Here is a 17,634-nt window from a genome sequence, read left to right on the forward strand (position 1 = left end):
ACCACTCTGTCGCCACTCTGATTAATCCCCTCCAACGGCCGTGGGGAGTGATGGCCATCGGAGCAATGACTGCATGTCCACCCAGTCATATTCTATTATTTCTTACGGTCAGGTAAAACCTGGCGGTAAGTGACCGTAAAAATATTTTAATGCTTCCCCGCCCTGGGAGAAGCCTTTCTGGTGATGGAAGTATCACTTTTTTCTTTACAAAAAGCAAATCCAGTTTCGGGATTTTCATTTAAAAAAAAAATAAGATTACTGTTTGTTACAGGGCTGCATCTTTATTATGCATAATAACTAATGTATCGTCACTTACTTTAAAACTTACCTTGGCAAGGTTTTTGTTTTGTTTTTAGCCCAGGGTAAAGGTGCTATAGAAACAGTCAATTGAATATCCTGCTGATCTTTATTATGTTTTATCCAGTGAAACCTTATTTATGAATTTGTCAAACACTGGATGCTATTTCCCATGTATTAATTACATCGGCCATGGTTCATTTGAAGGTTTCTCAAGCCACACCTGCTTTAGGACCTGACACCTTTTTCATGTCAGGTAAAGCACTGAGAATCACTTTCTTAATTTGTATTGTTTTAGAGAGAATTCAACTTTTGAAATGGCTTGGGTATAATAATAGCAAGATAGTAGTAGCGCTGGCGAACTTTCCTTCCAAACTTTTGTGCAGATGAAACTTGTGCTTATTAAATGTTCACCTGTGGACGAAAATCTGCTTCTAGAATTCACTCTGCAAGCATAGTCCAGGATAAGGCATGTTTTTCATAAACCTTCTTTTAACATAGCTCATGATTTAGGACAATTAATGCGAAATAATGCCTTTGTCAGCTCCTGCTAATTATTAAACAGCCTTTTCATATGAGTTGGAAAAGCAATGTTATTAGAAGCCGTTGAGGAAATTATTTGCTATAGTCTACCACCGACAACTGCTATTTACAAAGCCACCGGAATAATTTGAGATTCAGTGAGATTTTGTACTCACCCTCTGCAACTACCAGTGGGTGAGTACAAAATCTCACTGAGTCTCGAATTATTCTGGTCAAGTTACAGTTCCTAATCTTTCTTTAAATGTGCTTTTATTTATGTACACCCTCAGTGGCGTTGTAAATAGCAGTTGTCGGTGGTAGACTATAGCAAATAATTTCCTCAACGGCTTCTAATAACATTGCTTTTCCAACTCATATGCACCAAAGGAAAATGTTATTTTCCTTAGCAATAGTAGTGGAAAGACTCCAAGGATCTTGGAGGATTCTGGATATCATTTTTTTAAAATACAACCCTGTTCAGAATCCTGCTGAGCTTTATTAATCATTCTGGCTAATATGTGTTTGACTACAGGCGAACTTATGCAGATTGCAGACTTTGGGGGCGGGTATAGGCTTCAAGTGAGACAGTAGTTTCAGGATTCAAAAAGGTGCCCTCTAGGTGAATTTCTATCTGAGACAAAAAACAAGAAGGTCTGTCCAAGGTATCTACATTTTTTAAAATAAAAAAACATGGTTCAACCTCTTCTTTGTGGGGCGTTTTCACCTGCTGTGCGGGGGAAAGGGGGGCTGCGCGCGGCGCCGCTGTGCTTGTGACGAGCTCGGCTCGTCATGAGGCACTGTGGAGCTGCACTCATGACGGGCGGAGCTCGTCACGACCGCACCCGTTTTGGAACGTTCAGCACAGTGGGGAAATTATCCCTGTGTGTGAACGTTCCAACGGTCATGACAAGCTCAGCTCGTCATGAGTGCAGCTCAACCGTGCCTCATGACGAGCTGAGCTCGTCATGAGCACGCAACGGGTTAAGCATGCCAGGTCCGGAGCCAAAGAGAGGCCTCTACCCTCTGTTCAAACTAAGAGAATAAAAGGTCACCTTGACTATAGCAGTAATCTGGGTTTTAGTGTTTGCTCTATTGTGGAAGAGAATTCCGCAGTTACTTACCTTGGTAATGAGTCATTATATAGTGTGCTACATGGTCCCTTGTTTCTTTTGAAGGACCTGAATTCTTACATGCATTCCAACTTTATAAAGAGGTGTGGGTGACTCTGATAGTATGCTGCCACTTAATGTACCTTGTTTTTTTTTGACAATGAGACCTACTGTGTGTACAAATAAAGTAAACTTCTTGTGAAATTATTATGGATGATAACAGGTTATGTTCTAAAACATATTTCATATATTGTGTGAGCCTACAAATATCTAAATTGTTTCAATTTTTCTCCCATATACCTCCCTAGTCAATACTAAGTGCCATTGGTTCACAGCTGAAAACAAGTATTCTTGACAAGATACATAAATTTGATGAGTTCATTTGGGAATTCCGTAAAATTGTAAGTACTTATTTTTTGCCTAAACATTTAAATCATTCCAATAGCATGCTGTCAGTATCTTTGCATTAGAAGTGAGTGAGCAATACCAAATTGAAGTTGACCTCTTTCAAGAATCAGTAATGTTGTAGGATGAGGCATACATTGAACTCCCAATCTGTTTCTTCTGAAAAATCTAATACATTCCTTCGATTTTGCAACAATTCGTCTTTTTGGCAGAAAATTGAAATTTCAATAGAGAAAGGAAAATCGAATGTTGATTCTGGTACAGCCTAGCTGAATACAATACAGAAGCCAGTGGTGGCTTCTCCCGGCCAGTAGTAGAAGGGCGGGGAGTGGCGGTAATAAAAAAAAGTTAACTTACCTGCCTGCCGTCACCTATCCTCTGTCCGTCCAGTCTGCTTCTGTGTGAACCGGAAGCACACCAGCTCCCAGACTCCACTAAGCCATCCACGACACTGCTGTCACTATGACAGCAGTGTCGTGATTGGACTGAGTGTCATAGTTTGGTGCTCAACAGGGACTGGGAGGATGTGCATGTTCTCAATGCAGGCTGTGCAATGCAGTCCAGTGGAGAACATGCTAAGTGCGCATGATTGTTTGGCCCCCTAAGACGGCCAGCCAGACCATCATGCGCACTTAGAGCAGCCCAGCCCTGCCCCGCCGAACTTCCTTATCATGGGAACATAAAATGATAACAGCGTGTTATTTTATTTTTCATTTTTTGCAGCCAGTTGGGCGACGCTCCTTCCCCTGATAGAAATGTAAAACAGGATGAAGAAATGTATAACAACACTTTGTGATAAGAGAAGAACAGCTGCTTCAGAAATCTATAATAGAGTTATGGAACTTTTCATTTAAATTCATTAGTGCAAAATGTAACTCATTATCCAAAAATACAAAGAAATGTTAAAACACAAATGATCAATTCATAAAGCTTGACTCAGAATCTAAGAGAGGTACTCCCTTAGGTTTCCTATTATGATTGAAGTGATTTCTAAGTATTTCAAGTTAAGGCCATTGCAGACGCAGTCCTGGAAATATATGATTATCATACATTTGTAGAAGTATTACAGCTGGCCAATATTTACATCTTTTAAATTAAGTGGAAAAACCCACATAAATAAGTCAGGCAAAATGTGTCCATCTTCCTGTAGAGAAACCCATTCTCAAATACAAACATATGAGGTCATTTGGGTGTCTTTTTCAGCCCATTTGTTTGTTCCAACCATGTTGGATGTAGTAATAGATGAACACACTATTCGGTTTCTTGGAAATGTCTATATCTGCCTTACATCCTCTTAATTTTGGATTTCAAGGCAGTCTGTTTTGGGTCGTTTGTTTTTTTCTTTATATTGCTTCTTTATCCTCTATTATTTTTAACTATGGTTTTAAATACATTTTTTGCAGTCAACTCTGAAATTATTCTTTTCTCTTAAGGCTAATATCTCTACATGCCATGTCGCTGTTGAGAGGCAAATATAATAACTTATCATACAACACATCACAGTAACTTGCTGCATTGTGTTGCGTGAAAGGGAGAGAACAGAAATGTGCCATACTCACTATGACATGGCACACTTCTGCTTTCTCATAGGGCTGGCACCCTTCTGGCAGCCTAGCGTCAAAGCAAGCACCCATGCACCATGGTTCAAGTGTGCCTGCATGACGGGCAAGTTTGTTTTTGTGCGGGAAGGGATACTATGCACTTTGTCTAAGTATGTCTCTAATAACCTTTGCATTTGTATTCACTTTCTGGGTTTGGATATTGGTGTGCATCAAGATGCGCAGTCTGATCTGAGGTTTATCCTGGTGTTGTTGTAGCGAGGGATAGGAAGGCATGCTCTTTTCAGAATAAGCCCTGAGTGGCTGCTGCATCTAACCCGTCATATGAGAATTCTATTGAGAATGGTTCACTAACTCAAATCATTCTGCTTTATATACTATGGCCCAAATTTACAAGGTGTTGGCGCTGGGCAGCGCCACAAGGAATCATGCTGCGCAGCCCTGTGGCAAAAAGAAAAGGACAGGAATGCGCTGTATCTACGAGATATGGCACATTCTTTTCTCTGCGCTGGTGCACAATGGACTGCCATGTGCCAACGGAGACGCCCTTGTGCCATGGTGCAAGGGTGCCTGCGTTGCGGGGCTGGTTGATTTAGTGCAGGAAGGGAGATCTTGTGGCACAAAATCAATCAATTGAGGCGATTTCCTTTTTCTATGTGTGCTGCACAAAATAAAGAGGAAAAAACGAGGAGAAATGAAAACATTTCTCCTTGTTGCACCCCCCCTAACGCCATCCTTGGGGTGGCGTTAGAATCTGACACTTTCCTAGGTTTACGGTTCCTTGTAAATCTGGGAAGGTTTCAGATTCCATGGGTGTTGAGTGGGAACAATCACAGCAACACCCCATGGAACTCTCCTATTAAGCAGTATTGTGCATGAAAGGAGCATATATTAACAAGTCCATGAAAACCCACGTAACGTGGCTTTACGTGGCCTAGTAAATATGCTGCGGCACATTGCGCCACCGAAGCACCAAAAAAGTGCCACAATCGGCTTCTCAAATGAGGCTTTGGGGTTTACTAATGCAAAGGGTACATTAACAAAGCATAAAGAGGCAGAGGTAAAAAGAACTTTAGTCCAAAATCAGTTGATGCCTGCCATCCTCTTGGTTTTCCCTCCTTATTTACAGGTTTTGGTATTCAAATACATCTCTAATTAGATTTATTAATCAAATGCAGTGCTTTAAATGGGCCGGTACTCACCGGTACTGAGTACCAGCACTTCTCATTTTTATCATGCTGAGTACCGGCACTTCTCCACTGCCAAGGAGAGTACCGGTACTCAAGGTCGAATTGATAAGGTGGGCACCGGCCGGTGCCGAGGGCCAGCTGTTTTCCTGATTATTTTAGCAGAATGTTTGCCGTTTGTCTGTGTCATTCAGCTGTGACAAGCTCAGCTCGATGGGACCTGAGCGGCCTGCTGGATGCCTGCTGCTGCGGCAAGAGAGCCTCTGCTCCCTCCCTCCCCACCTGGATGGAAGTTCCCATTGTCCTCAACAGCCCCCTGCCGAGCCTCCCTGCTGGGACATCTTGTTAGATGGTGTACGGGACATTTTCTACCTGGGGCGCAGTAATGTGTGCAGACTGAATGTGTGTGGAGGGGAGGGCGGGGGAGAGCCTGCCCAGGAGTGGCCTCTTAGGAACTCAGGTAACAAGGGCCATTTTCACCCCTTGGCCTCTCACTGGGGCCTGGCTGTCTTTCCCCTGACCCGCTTGCCCCTGCGAATCCACAACACCCCGCCCGCCCGCTGTGACATTGAGTGTATAATGGGCGGGGATGAGATGGTGAGGATTATCTAGGCGACTCCCTCGTACCCAGGTGAGGTGAGAAGTGATCTACTGACCTTCCGATCAGAAGCCAGTATTGTTCTGCCCCTGACCTCTACCCTGCTGGACGATGCACATGTTCACGACCCAGCAGTGCTCACTGTCTGCCACGGAAAGCTTCCCGACCGTGGGGCCTTCTGCTGAGGGGAGAGGACGGATAATGGGGTGAGAGAAGGTGAAGAGTGAAGGGACAGATATAGAAGAAGCAGAGAAGAGTTTAAAGGGGAAAAAGATAGACAGAAGATGTAAGCACAGATAGAGATGGGAAAGCGATTGAGTAAGCTATGGAAACAGTAAGAGAGGCACGGAGAAATAGAGAGAGTGATCGAATACAAATGGGGTGAAGAAAGAGGTACCGAGTGAGATACAAATGGGAGAGAAGTGACGGAGGGATCGAGAGTTTAGAGATGTGAAGACTGGTAGAGAGTGTCTGCTTCTTTGTGCCTCAGAGAGAAATGAAATCAGAGTGGAGGAGAATCGGGACACTCAGGAGGTATTTGAAAAGAAATGCGTGGAATACTTGTTTTGGTGTATGTTGTGCACTCTTGAATAAAAAAGGATTGCGCAAATGCAAGTAAGGAGGAACAGTATGACATTAAAAACCTTCAACTATTATAAAACAAGGAAATATTAACATGTGGTGTTTGACATTCATTTTGTGTAATGAGTTAGCACATTTTGTTTATTTTCAGACATTTCGCTCATGTTTTGGTATGTCCTGCAACTGGTGTAAATGCCCTTCTATGAACATATGAAAAGTTTGACGCAACTATTAAGGGCGAAATGAATACTCAACAGAAGTGTTTATGTATCAACATGTCTCACCCCGCCTCTAACACCGCCCACTGCCACGCCCTAGCTCAATTTAATGAGTACCTGCACTTATTTTTTTCTATTTAAAGCACTGATCAAATGTCACAACATTTTACATTGGAAGGGAGTTGGCGGCAGCAGTGCGCATTTAAAAGGAAATGCGAGCTACACAGGAATAGTTTAATGCAAAAATCACTTTCAAACATATTTGATTTGTTCTTTCCTGCCAACAAAGGTTCGCCCAGTTGACTTTCTTCATGAACTCGCAAGCTGGCCCTTAAAGGCTTCTCAGGAAGTCGCGGGAGTTCTTCAGCATGGAGCTAAGGCCGCCGGCCAAGTGTGGAAGCAGAGCGGCGTCAGACAGATGCTGCGCCACGACCTCCCGCTGTACTTGGAAAAAATTCAGGACATCATTCAGCAAATGCAGAACGAACTACAAAGTAAGTACCTAAACGCACTGTCAGCTGAAATGGCTTACAACCTACAGAAAAGGTTAGAGAAGCAATGAAAGAAAGAAACACAGTTTAAAGGTGCTATTTCAGGGAGACACGTGCATGACATGCACACGAGGTATTTACTTCCGGTTAGATATTTCTTTAAAAAAACGTAATTTGTTTCTTAGGTCAGGCTATAACTAGTTTTAGCTGTGTGCTAAACCTCATGTACTAATAAAGAAAGAAATTGTTTATACAGGGAAATGCTTTGCAACAGGCTAGCATGTGATTGGCTAACAGTCATGTTAGTCCACCGTATACATTTCAGTGCATTTGATGGTGAAATGTGATTAGCTGTGATGGAGGCCTATTGTTATATATATGTTTCTCACACTCCACCTGAGAAGGAGCTACCCTTGCTCCTACTAACCCCAATCCAAAGACTCCTTGCTGCCACATCGCAAGTGTGACAGCAGCATGTCAGTGAGGTGAGAATGATGCTCCATGTCGCTTACATTCGCTAAATTTCACTAGAGCCACTGTCTGAACTGTCTGCTCCCAATTCATTATGTCAGTGGTCCCTAGGCACTTGGCATTTGGTGACTTATTTGGCTAACCCAGCAGAAATTGTAGTTTGTCTGCAAAGCATTACCCATATTTTGCATCCACGGATGATTCCTTTCCCTGCTGAAGGCTATTGCCCACCAACATGTCATATCTTCCTTTCTACCCACTTCCCACATTCCTACCCTTGTCCTCTCTTCCATAGACTGAGTACCATCTTCCAGCGACTTAGCAAAGGGGAGCAATGCAGCCCTGCCTCGTTTCCCTGTCTTTCATCCAAGCATCTGGCAAAGTGGTCCATTGCAAATTCATCAGTTCAGCAGGCCAAGCGCAATTTATGTATAGTGACTTACTTTGAAGATGCAGCAGAAATTGTAGTTTCAAATGATTGTATTGCCTGTATTTTATGCGTGCAGGTGCTTGTGGGTTGCCCTGCTGAAGGCCCTTGTTCACCCATCTATCATGACCTCTGCTCTGTCTTCTCTCCTCCCACATCCTACCCATGGCCTCTCTATAGCATCGTCTTTCATTAACTCGTTGAAGGCGAGGCTGACCTGTCCCCTCCATTGTCTGACTTTCAATAAGTAACTGACAAATCATTTCACTCCTGGCTCATCTGGTCAGCAGGCACGTGGCCCTTTGTGTGTGGTGATTAAGTAGAAAATGAAACAGATGTATTTCATGCGAATGACTACATTTATATTTTATCTACAGATGTTTGTTTTTTCTTTTCAAAGACCCTCTTCCCTCTATCCATCCAGACCTGGTCATTCCCTTCTCCCCATGTGGTGAAATAAAAGTTGGGAATGTGAATCCAAATGTATGCATGACCTACTTACACAGACTCAGTGGAAATTCTCCTTGAGTAAACTTTGAGAATGAAGGGCACTCCTGAAAATCTACAGGTATCATGGTTTTCGAGGAGAACCTTTGGGGATCTTTGTCAACTCCAGTGGCGGCTGGCACAGATCATCAGGGTGAGTAGGCAGAGGGTGGGGGCATTAAAGAAGCAAAAAAACATAAATACATAAAAAGTGCACCATATAGCAGCTCTATACAGATTCCAAAGTCCAGAGGAAGCGGATTTTCATTTTGTGTACCAATCTTTTTTTTAGTTTGTACGTCGTTCAAAAGCTCAGAATTATGTGACACTCTAACACGTTTTATCCAACACAATGGACTTCTTTAGGGCAGGGTGCAACGTGATCAAGGTCAAAACTAGTGGTATTAATCAATATACCAGACCATAGTTTGCAGCGTAATAGTGGGTCTCAGACTTTACTTCTACCGTGTCCATGAGCAGCACCCCCACGCTCCCCTGAGCCAATCACAACACTACCATGCTGCGTTGGTCTGAGCGCCACGGTTCGGCGCACAGGCAGGAAATGGTGGCCTGGGCATGTTCTCCACGCAGGCTATAATGCAGCCTGCGTGGAGAACATCTAAAGTGCGGATGGCTGTTTGGCCAGCCCTAGACAGCCAGCCAGCAGATCAGCCTTGCCCAGCCTGAAAACCTGCCACACAAAGAAAAAATAATATGATAATAACTTAGAGATATAATCATTTTATTTTTTCTTTATCTTGTACTACCTTTAGCTATACTGCTTTAATAGGAGTGGGGCGGCCCTTCTCCGCCTTAGCGGTGGAGCTGCCACCGGTCAACCCCCAAAGAATCCACCTGCTCTAAACATAGGAGGAAACCTACAGGACTACATTTCTTATTTTTCTTTCAAACTGGGAATAGTGATTTGAGCCCCCTACATGATTTAAGACATGGAGGGATTAGGGTGACGTTAGTGTGTTTGTCTGCAATATGTTGACAGACAATGGGTACAATTGGGATTGACTTTCCCTCTTTTGAACACATTCTATTTCACTAGTGTGAGAACGTTTGCTGGACGGACACTGCTGTTTTTTTGTTGCTATGTGAATTAGGACAATTCTAGCCAAGCATCCAGTGTAGGTGGTCTTACTTCTTACAAATGCCTAACTCTTAAATAGTATATTTAACTTTCCTATAAGGCCATAGTATATGATGCCCAAAATACACTTGTGGCAGGGAAAGTTAAATTAATTTTCAAGGAAATGAGAGAATGCACTCCTTTTCAACTTTAATCAATTACTTTGAAGTATGATCTTTGGGCAGAATTGTTACGTGCAGACTTGCGTGTGCCAAGCCCCAACTGCACGTTTAAGTGATTCCAAAACAAATGGAGCATTATTATGTTCCAAACACATGTCGCACAGCAAAGAAAATGTAGAAGAATCCCATAATCTTCAATATTTCATTAATTTCATGCTTTTTTCAAACATAATGTATTCATACAGTTCATCACATCTTTCTTCTTCATAAACCCCATATTTTTCAAATGCTAGGGAAATGCCTATCCAGGCCTTTTTCGAAGCACGTGTGATTGCATAGCCCCAGGCAGCCTCATTTAAAATTACCCAATGCTTTTCAGGCTAAAGAACAGCCCCTCTTCAGGAATAGCTGTAAAGTTAAAAGGAAACATCAATATGACGTGTATTTCAAAATAATCGTCTGCCCAACATATTTGTAACTCCTATGCCAAAAATGCAATCTATATTTCACTGTCAAGCATGTTTCATCATACCGCTACGATTATTCTCTCCGTGTGAAAACATACATTGTCCTAACTGCATCATCAATAAAGTGCTTCCCAACTCTCCCAAACTAAAAAACTCATCTTCGGGAAGCAACAAAACTTTCAAAAATACAATCAACTATAATTGTGAAGCAACAACAGACCATTCACCCCCTCTATTTGAATGCTCAATGCTCAATGCCTAATGAATAAAGTTGTACCTGCAATTTTCACATTCGTACTCAAATTTATAACCGCGTGGCTTGGGCTCCCATGCACCATCATGATTTTAAAAACAAGCATTTACAATGCAATGGTTTCGCCTTTGGAAAAGTTTGAGCTATTGGCATTGAAAATGACAAAATTTGTATTTATGTGTTGGTTTTGAAAACAGATAAATAAATGGCATTGTCATTTACATTGCCATTAGCTTGATCTCTCGCAAATGTGAGACCTATTGTACCCTACGGACGAGCTCAGCAGACAGAAATTACTACCACACACACCCACCCAGAGCCAGTCACACACACACACACACACAGAGGCAGTCAGCAGGGCCCGGTGCAGCTCTTCCTGGTTATCACCTCCTTTCCCTGCTGGTCTTTCGTCCCCACTGACCTTCTCCTGGTTGGTCACAGCAGCACATATTCTCCAGTGCCAAACGTGGAAAGCTACCGGCAAAGAAGGACCAGCCGCTGACAATAATCTCTTCCAGTTGAGAAGCGAGGACTTCTCAAAGTCCAGGTGAAGCACCAGTTGCTGGTGCAAAGACACTGATAACTATCCTACTTTGGGTGTGCAAAAGTTAAAAAATCAACTACCAATTCTGAGACACAGAGCCCTCATCGCCAGGCAACAGCCAGTGGTATAAGAAAATGAAGTGATTTTACCACACTCTCCAGTAAACTTTTACAGCAGTGAAAAGGAGGAGCTCTTCACACACCCTGATTTAGATCTAAGACAGGAGTCACACCTTAAACGAACTTGAGTACTGTTAAGCGGATGAATGCAAAAACAAAGCAGATCATAGAAAAAAGTCACTTAGGACAGGATTGCGGTACTGAGAGGGTCTAGGTTCAGCAGTGCTTTCAGCAAGAGTCGCTACCCAGATTTGGTTTCTAGTGTGGTAGGATCAGTCAGGCTTACTCTTTCCCTGGAACTCCGTATTGCCTCAACTGTAAAATACAGCTAGGTCTGTGGACCTGAGGGAACCTGAATCAAAGTACTGGCTACGCTGCCAAGTACATACCCCCTGAGATACCCAGAACTAACCTTAGCTCTCTGGCATCTGCATTTGTTTTAGGACGCGCCACAAATCAAAGCACCTCATGATCAGATCATGCCAGGGCTACGGCACGATGAAGCACTCCTGATAATGTTTCAACCAGCTCAGGCACAGGAGTTTATTGGGACCAGACTGTTGGCCAAAGTCTTTGTAAATGCAGATCAGGCAAGTGAGAGGCGATGTGGATGCACATTGGTAGAGGCTCTAAAGGCAAACTGCAAAGAGAGGAATCTGATTCCCCACACACAGAACCCTGTAATTCTCTGTAGCATGACAGAGAGAATGCAATGCACATTTGCAAGCATCAGTGTCCGGTGACACCTGTGCAACCTTGTACAAAGCAAAGCCTTCCATCATTTTGGCTTGCCACGTTCACAGGCCTTAAAATATTCCCCAGCACTCTGACAGTCTGCGTTACCGTATTTTGAGACAGGATACCGTGTACCTTAATCTAGGAGCGCTCAACAAATAATCAATCAGTCAAATAATGACACTCCCAACCTGACGATTTTTGTATCATGCGCAAACTGGACCTCAAGCGTCACTGGGTACAGAGACAGTTCTGTCTATCTCTAGGATTGCATAACTCCGCTCATCTGTGGATGTACATTATCACCCGTCTCTGGGCCTTCCAGACCCAAATCTCTGAGCTGCATGACACGCCCCCCCCTACCATCGCTCCAAATCAGTCTCCACGTCAAGGTGGTCACGTGCCATGCGGGAGGACCTTCATATTTGGAAAGCATTGTAAAACCTCAGTGCTGTAAAACTCACAGCAGTATATATTAAAACCTGCATTTTATGAGCAATATCTACTATGACCAGCAAAGAGGTCTGTAATCCCTCTGGGGGCAACATGTAACATGAAATCCAGGAAAAAGTGTGGCAGAGTTTGCCTGCAAAATCTGAATATCTAGCGCTCGGAGCCCCTTGTTAATGCCATGCGTGAGTCAATTTCAATTTATTTTTTATTATGATTTGGAATTCCGTGGAATTCCACATAAAATACAGAATAAAAACAGCTTTTTCATACAAATCAAAGAGATAAAAAACAATTTCACAATTACACCTATCGATACAATATAGTTAACTTCGTAAATCTGGTTTACTAAAAACATCAGTTGTTAAAATACAAAAATTAATACCTCATTTTCACTAAATTTCAACTCCGAGGGTAAGTAATCTAATACGTCACATTGCAGGGCAAAAGTATCATATCAATCGGCTTTTAGTCTAAAAATCATCGGTTATCAGCAAAGACAAACATTTCGAAAGACAAAGGGTGTTAAAAAAGTTTTTTTTTTGTTAGGAGATGATCTTGTCAAGAAGAAAATCGAAAATAGCAGCAATTATTTTCAACAGTACTAACTAAAGTGCTAATGCATTAACTAAAGTGCAAATGCTTTACTAGTACTTTGTAATGGAACATACATAGTTAATTAACATTCCTACAAATATGATCTGAAGCAGTAAGGGTTGAATGGTATTATTATTTTTAACGGTCTATCAAAGTGCCAATAGTGCTTCAATAAAATACTGATACAAAAAATGATTACACACAATATTTTTTTAAAATATCTACAATTCACCCATACCCATTCATTTTTCTTTTAATAAACATTTAAAAATTATTTAAAAAAGCAGAACATTTTAAAACACATCAGTTCGGATGGGGGAAACATAAGAAAATTGCGGGCCTGTTCTGCCGTTGCAATGTTATGCTGTAAGAAACCATGCCTTAAATATTTACGGCGAATTAGATGGAGTGCTGGACACACTACCAGGACATGATTAAGGTCTTGTACACCGCCATTGCATAGATTACAGCGTCTTTCATTTTTGGGGATACCCTCCCAAGCACCTGTCACAATCCTCAAAGGAAGCATGTTCAATCTCAGTAATAAGAGCACTCGGCGTGCTCCATGATACAGGTTCCAAAGTACATATGGCTGAGGTTTTTTGACAATAAAGCTCCCCATAATGCAATCTAGCCTTCCCTTCGCATTACATGATTGCTGATCTCTTCTACTTGAGATCATATATATAGATTTTTTAATAATAAGCTTTAGAGATGATTTATCTAAACGGAGTACTTCTTCAAAATCAAGATAAAAAATACTTAAAGATTTTAAATAATTTCTAAAAATTACACTTTTCTTTAGCAGATTAACAAAAATTTCCTTATACAATGCAGCCCTTAATAGATTCTCCTGCCCATTCAGCAGAGCCTTACACCACTGCAAACACGCTGCCATCGAAAGCACATATGTAGAAAGAAGGCCAAATTCAAGTCTAAGAGCTGCAATGGGCGCGGAATAATTTAGATTACATATTTGGCGCAAGATTTTTCCTTCCACCTACTCAAACATTGCCCACTCACCTTCATCTATTGTTTCAATTGCATAGTTTAGAGTCGGAGGAATCTTTATTTTATATACTGCAATAGTGTGAGAAAAATGTCTTTTTCCACATTGCAAGTAAAGGCGATTAATACCAGATGCTTGCGAGATGGCTTTACTTTTGCAATGATCAAATGTCTCTTAGCAGAGCACCTATTTGTAAAAAAAAATCCTAAGTACTGATAAAATTTTACTATTTCCATTCTTTCATCTCCTAAAAACCATTTCAAGTTTGGTCTAACCTTACAGCCACTATGACTAAAAATCATCACTTTGCTCTTCGAAATGTTTATCTTTAAAAAATAATCCTTAGTATACCTGACCAATTCCGTTAATCGCCTCTGGAGTCCAATTGGGGTTAGATCCATTAATATTGCATCGTCCGCATATAGCAGACAGCTTATTTTTAGATCACCCACTTGTGGAGGATCCCCCTTACATTCCCCTAACCGGCTTGGTAGATCATTTATATAAATTGAAAAAAGCAATGGGGCTAATAGGTACCCTTGCTTCAGGCCATTATTAGTGGGAATTTTCTTTGAAAGGCCCTGAGTCCCTCCTAACAAGACTTGAGTCCATGTTGATGAGTGGAGTGCTATTATTACTCTTAACAAGTTCCCGGGTATTCCCATAGCAAGCAATTTCCTCCACAGCGTCCCTCGGTCCACCCTATTGGACGCTGTGGAGAAATCAATAAATGCAGTATACAATGGGGACCTCCCACCCACAGGATATTTATCGATCAGGGTCTGCAGGACAGATATATTGTCTAACGTACCACTGTTCTTCTCTAACCCTGATTGTTCAAGAGGAATTAAATTATTTCCAAAAACCCACTCTTGTAGGTGTACCAAGATGCTTTTTGCAAATAGTTTTCCAGTTGCATCTAGAAGTGAAATTTGCCTGAAACTTGCCGGAGAGTTTTTTGGGCCCTTTTTATATAGCGGAACTATAATGCTTCCCTTCCAAGAGTAAGGGATGACCCCGAGATTGTAACAATGGGCAAACAGTGGTTGTAATAATTTTGCCCAATCGCCACAATCATTCTTTATGATGGCCACGGGGACATCATCTGGCCCCATTGCCCCAGAATATCTTGCCCCCTTAATATATCCTTCAATTTCCTTCGTTGATGGGGCTTCGACATCACCTACCAGTTGAGAGATTTTACTAAACCCGTCATCATCTTCAGCCCCTGTATTTGTGACATACAATAGAGATATATAAGTAGACCATTCTACTTCTGGAATTAACATGGGTTGGGATTTTACTACACTATCGCAATATTTGGCTATGAACGCCCAATATTTCCTGCTGTCCCCTGACAGCGCCACTTCCCGGAGTTTAACCCATTTTTCATCTTCAGCAGCCCTACGATCTGCTGCTGCTTTCCTTTTCTGGACCGGTTTTAATCTATATATCTCTTTTTGTCTTAGTGCTATAGGGTCTTTAAATTGGGCTCTAATCAGCTCATTTATCTTTCTATTTAATATTTTAATGTCACTCGGCAGAGTTGCTAAGGGGGTGCCTCTTCCGCTATGCTGCTTTTTACCCAGCACTTTTATTGCAATCATAGCTTTTTCACATCCCACAATCAAGTTCTCCCTAGCAAGACCAGGTACAATATTTTTAAAAACCCACTGAAAATTCGGAAGGTTCTTGTATGACCAAAAAGTGCGACCATTATTTCGAGAATAGGATATATTATCATTCCTCTGATTCCAGAGTTCAGGCTTCTCGATACATAAAGCTAGATTTACCGCCAAAATGTCATGGTCACTCAACTTCGTTGGAACCACTTTAAATTGTGAGCATGCCCCAAACAATTGAAAAGACACAGCCATGTAATCAAGTAGGGAGTGGCCAAAAGCCCCATGGAAAGTAAGTGCTGCTGGTAGATCTTCTGCGAATCTACCATTTAATAAAACGAGGTCAAGCTCCCTGAGATTTTGCAAAAGTGAGAGGCCCCGTTTATCGGCTTTTAAATTGGGCGGGAATACAGAATCTGGTATACACCAAACCTCCTCCAAATCCTCATTAGAAAACGCCAAAATAGAACTATTACTTATTTTAGAGTTAAAGTCACCGACCATTAATATACACACTCTGCGTGAGTCACCCCTGCTCTTGTTGGTGGAACGTAAACAGACCTGACGGCTCTGCTGGAGCTTAAAGTAAACAGATAGAGTGGTATATTGATTGTTACGGCTTCAGGTTTCAAAACATGCGCCTCATGTACCCTAGCATCCCCTTTGCCCTATTGTGAAAAAAAACTTTAGGTAAAATGGCAGGGTTCACTAACCACTAACAAAACACACGTTTTCAAATCGTTTCTTAAGCATAAAAAACAACTTTTTAAATACGTGAACATCACAAACAATTCACAGAGAGGAAGAAAAACACGGGGAACAAAAGGCTCAAATTTCACTGCAGGTTTTAAGCGGAACTTTGTACTGCAAAGGTATGTGCAAAGTATAAACGTGTAATAATATTAACTAAGCGATTGCGTCACCGATGTGACATACATTGTTTAGCTCTTGGCTCTGCGTACTGTTTAAAGACACGTTGCCTAAAACAGCCAAATGTTTACCACGCAGCTCAGCATGGTAGCTCAGCATGGCAGCTGCTCTAAAAATAGCTGAGGAACCGAACCCCGGGTAAAGCTGTGCGCAACACAGAGGGGTTGTTTCCGAGTTCTGCCACTCTGCCCGCTTCCTCCTGCCACAATCCTTTTCAGTGTCACTCTGGTGATGCCTGCATAGCTGCGTGTGCCACTGCCCTCCCGGTGCCGGGACCAGAGTGATGAAAGAAAGGCTCAGCCTGCTGATCTCCCGCCCTCGGGAACATGTACACACCTTTGTGGCTTCACACTACGACCCTTCAGATGGTATGGCGCGAGCCTGCCATAGAAACTGGAGCATTAAAAGGAATGCCTTTCTAGAGAAGCAGACGCCGTCTGTCCAAACAAGAGGGAACGCTAATATTACTAACGCAACATAACAAGCATTTACAAGTGGTGCGGGAACGGGCACACCGGGAGGGGGGCAGGGGCGGGAACGGCACACGGAGAGCGGGAGGGGGGGTCGGGAACGGGATAATAACAAAAGCTTACCTGATCAGCGGCCTCAGTGCACAGCCCACCCCTGCAAAAGACACAGTGGAAATGAAGAAAACATGGCGAGACCAAAAAAAAAAATTGCACACGCCCACCACCGCAATGACGATCGGAAAGGGGTGGAGAGGGAAGAAATCGCAGGAACGCCCACAAATCTGGTCCGGCCATGACGGACAGATCTCTGTTCCAATGGCTAGCCTCCATTTATGGAGCTAGCCAATGAAACAGAGGGGCGGATTCCCAACCAACATATTATTCTCATTAGGTTTTTGCCTGCGCCGAAAAGCTGCGCTCTCGCAGCTTTCGACGAGGCGAAACCTAAAAAGGGGTCAAATTTAGAACCCTTATTATAAACCCTCGTAAAAGTGTATCTAAGCAGAAAGATTTTGCTAAAAAGCTAATACTATAAAAGGGTACATAGTATATTCATAAGAGAAAAGTATTAATTAGAATTAAATAACCCAGTTCGGGCCAAAAATCAATTAGAAGCATGTTAAAATTCAGTGTCACATAATCAAATTTCTTACTGAAAACAAACAATCAAGCATAATATAATAAGGTAATCCTGAGGTATTAGAAACATTAACTAATGGCAAACGACTCAACCTGTATGAGCCATGAGTAAAAAAGCACCCTATCACTTTCCACAAATCACTGAAATGAATTATAAGAAAACCAGGCATATTGAAAACGGACCTTA

General features: G+C 42.2%; 1 protein-coding gene across 1 annotated transcript in view; it reads left to right on the plus strand.

The window, feature by feature from the left end:
- APOLTP (apolipoprotein lipid transfer particle homolog) overlaps positions 1-17,634 on the plus strand; it is a 1,141,779-nt gene that overhangs the window by 938,226 nt on the left and 185,919 nt on the right. The window contains exons 61-62 of the mRNA XM_086941409.1: positions 2,237-2,329; positions 6,767-6,971. Of these exons, the coding sequence (XP_086797535.1) occupies positions 2,237-2,329; positions 6,767-6,971 (298 nt within the window). The remainder of the gene's footprint in view (positions 1-2,236; positions 2,330-6,766; positions 6,972-17,634) is intronic.

This window comes from Lissotriton vulgaris, chromosome 10, assembly GCF_964263255.1.
Source record: "Lissotriton vulgaris chromosome 10, aLisVul1.2, whole genome shotgun sequence".
NCBI lineage: Eukaryota > Metazoa > Chordata > Amphibia > Caudata > Salamandridae > Lissotriton > Lissotriton vulgaris.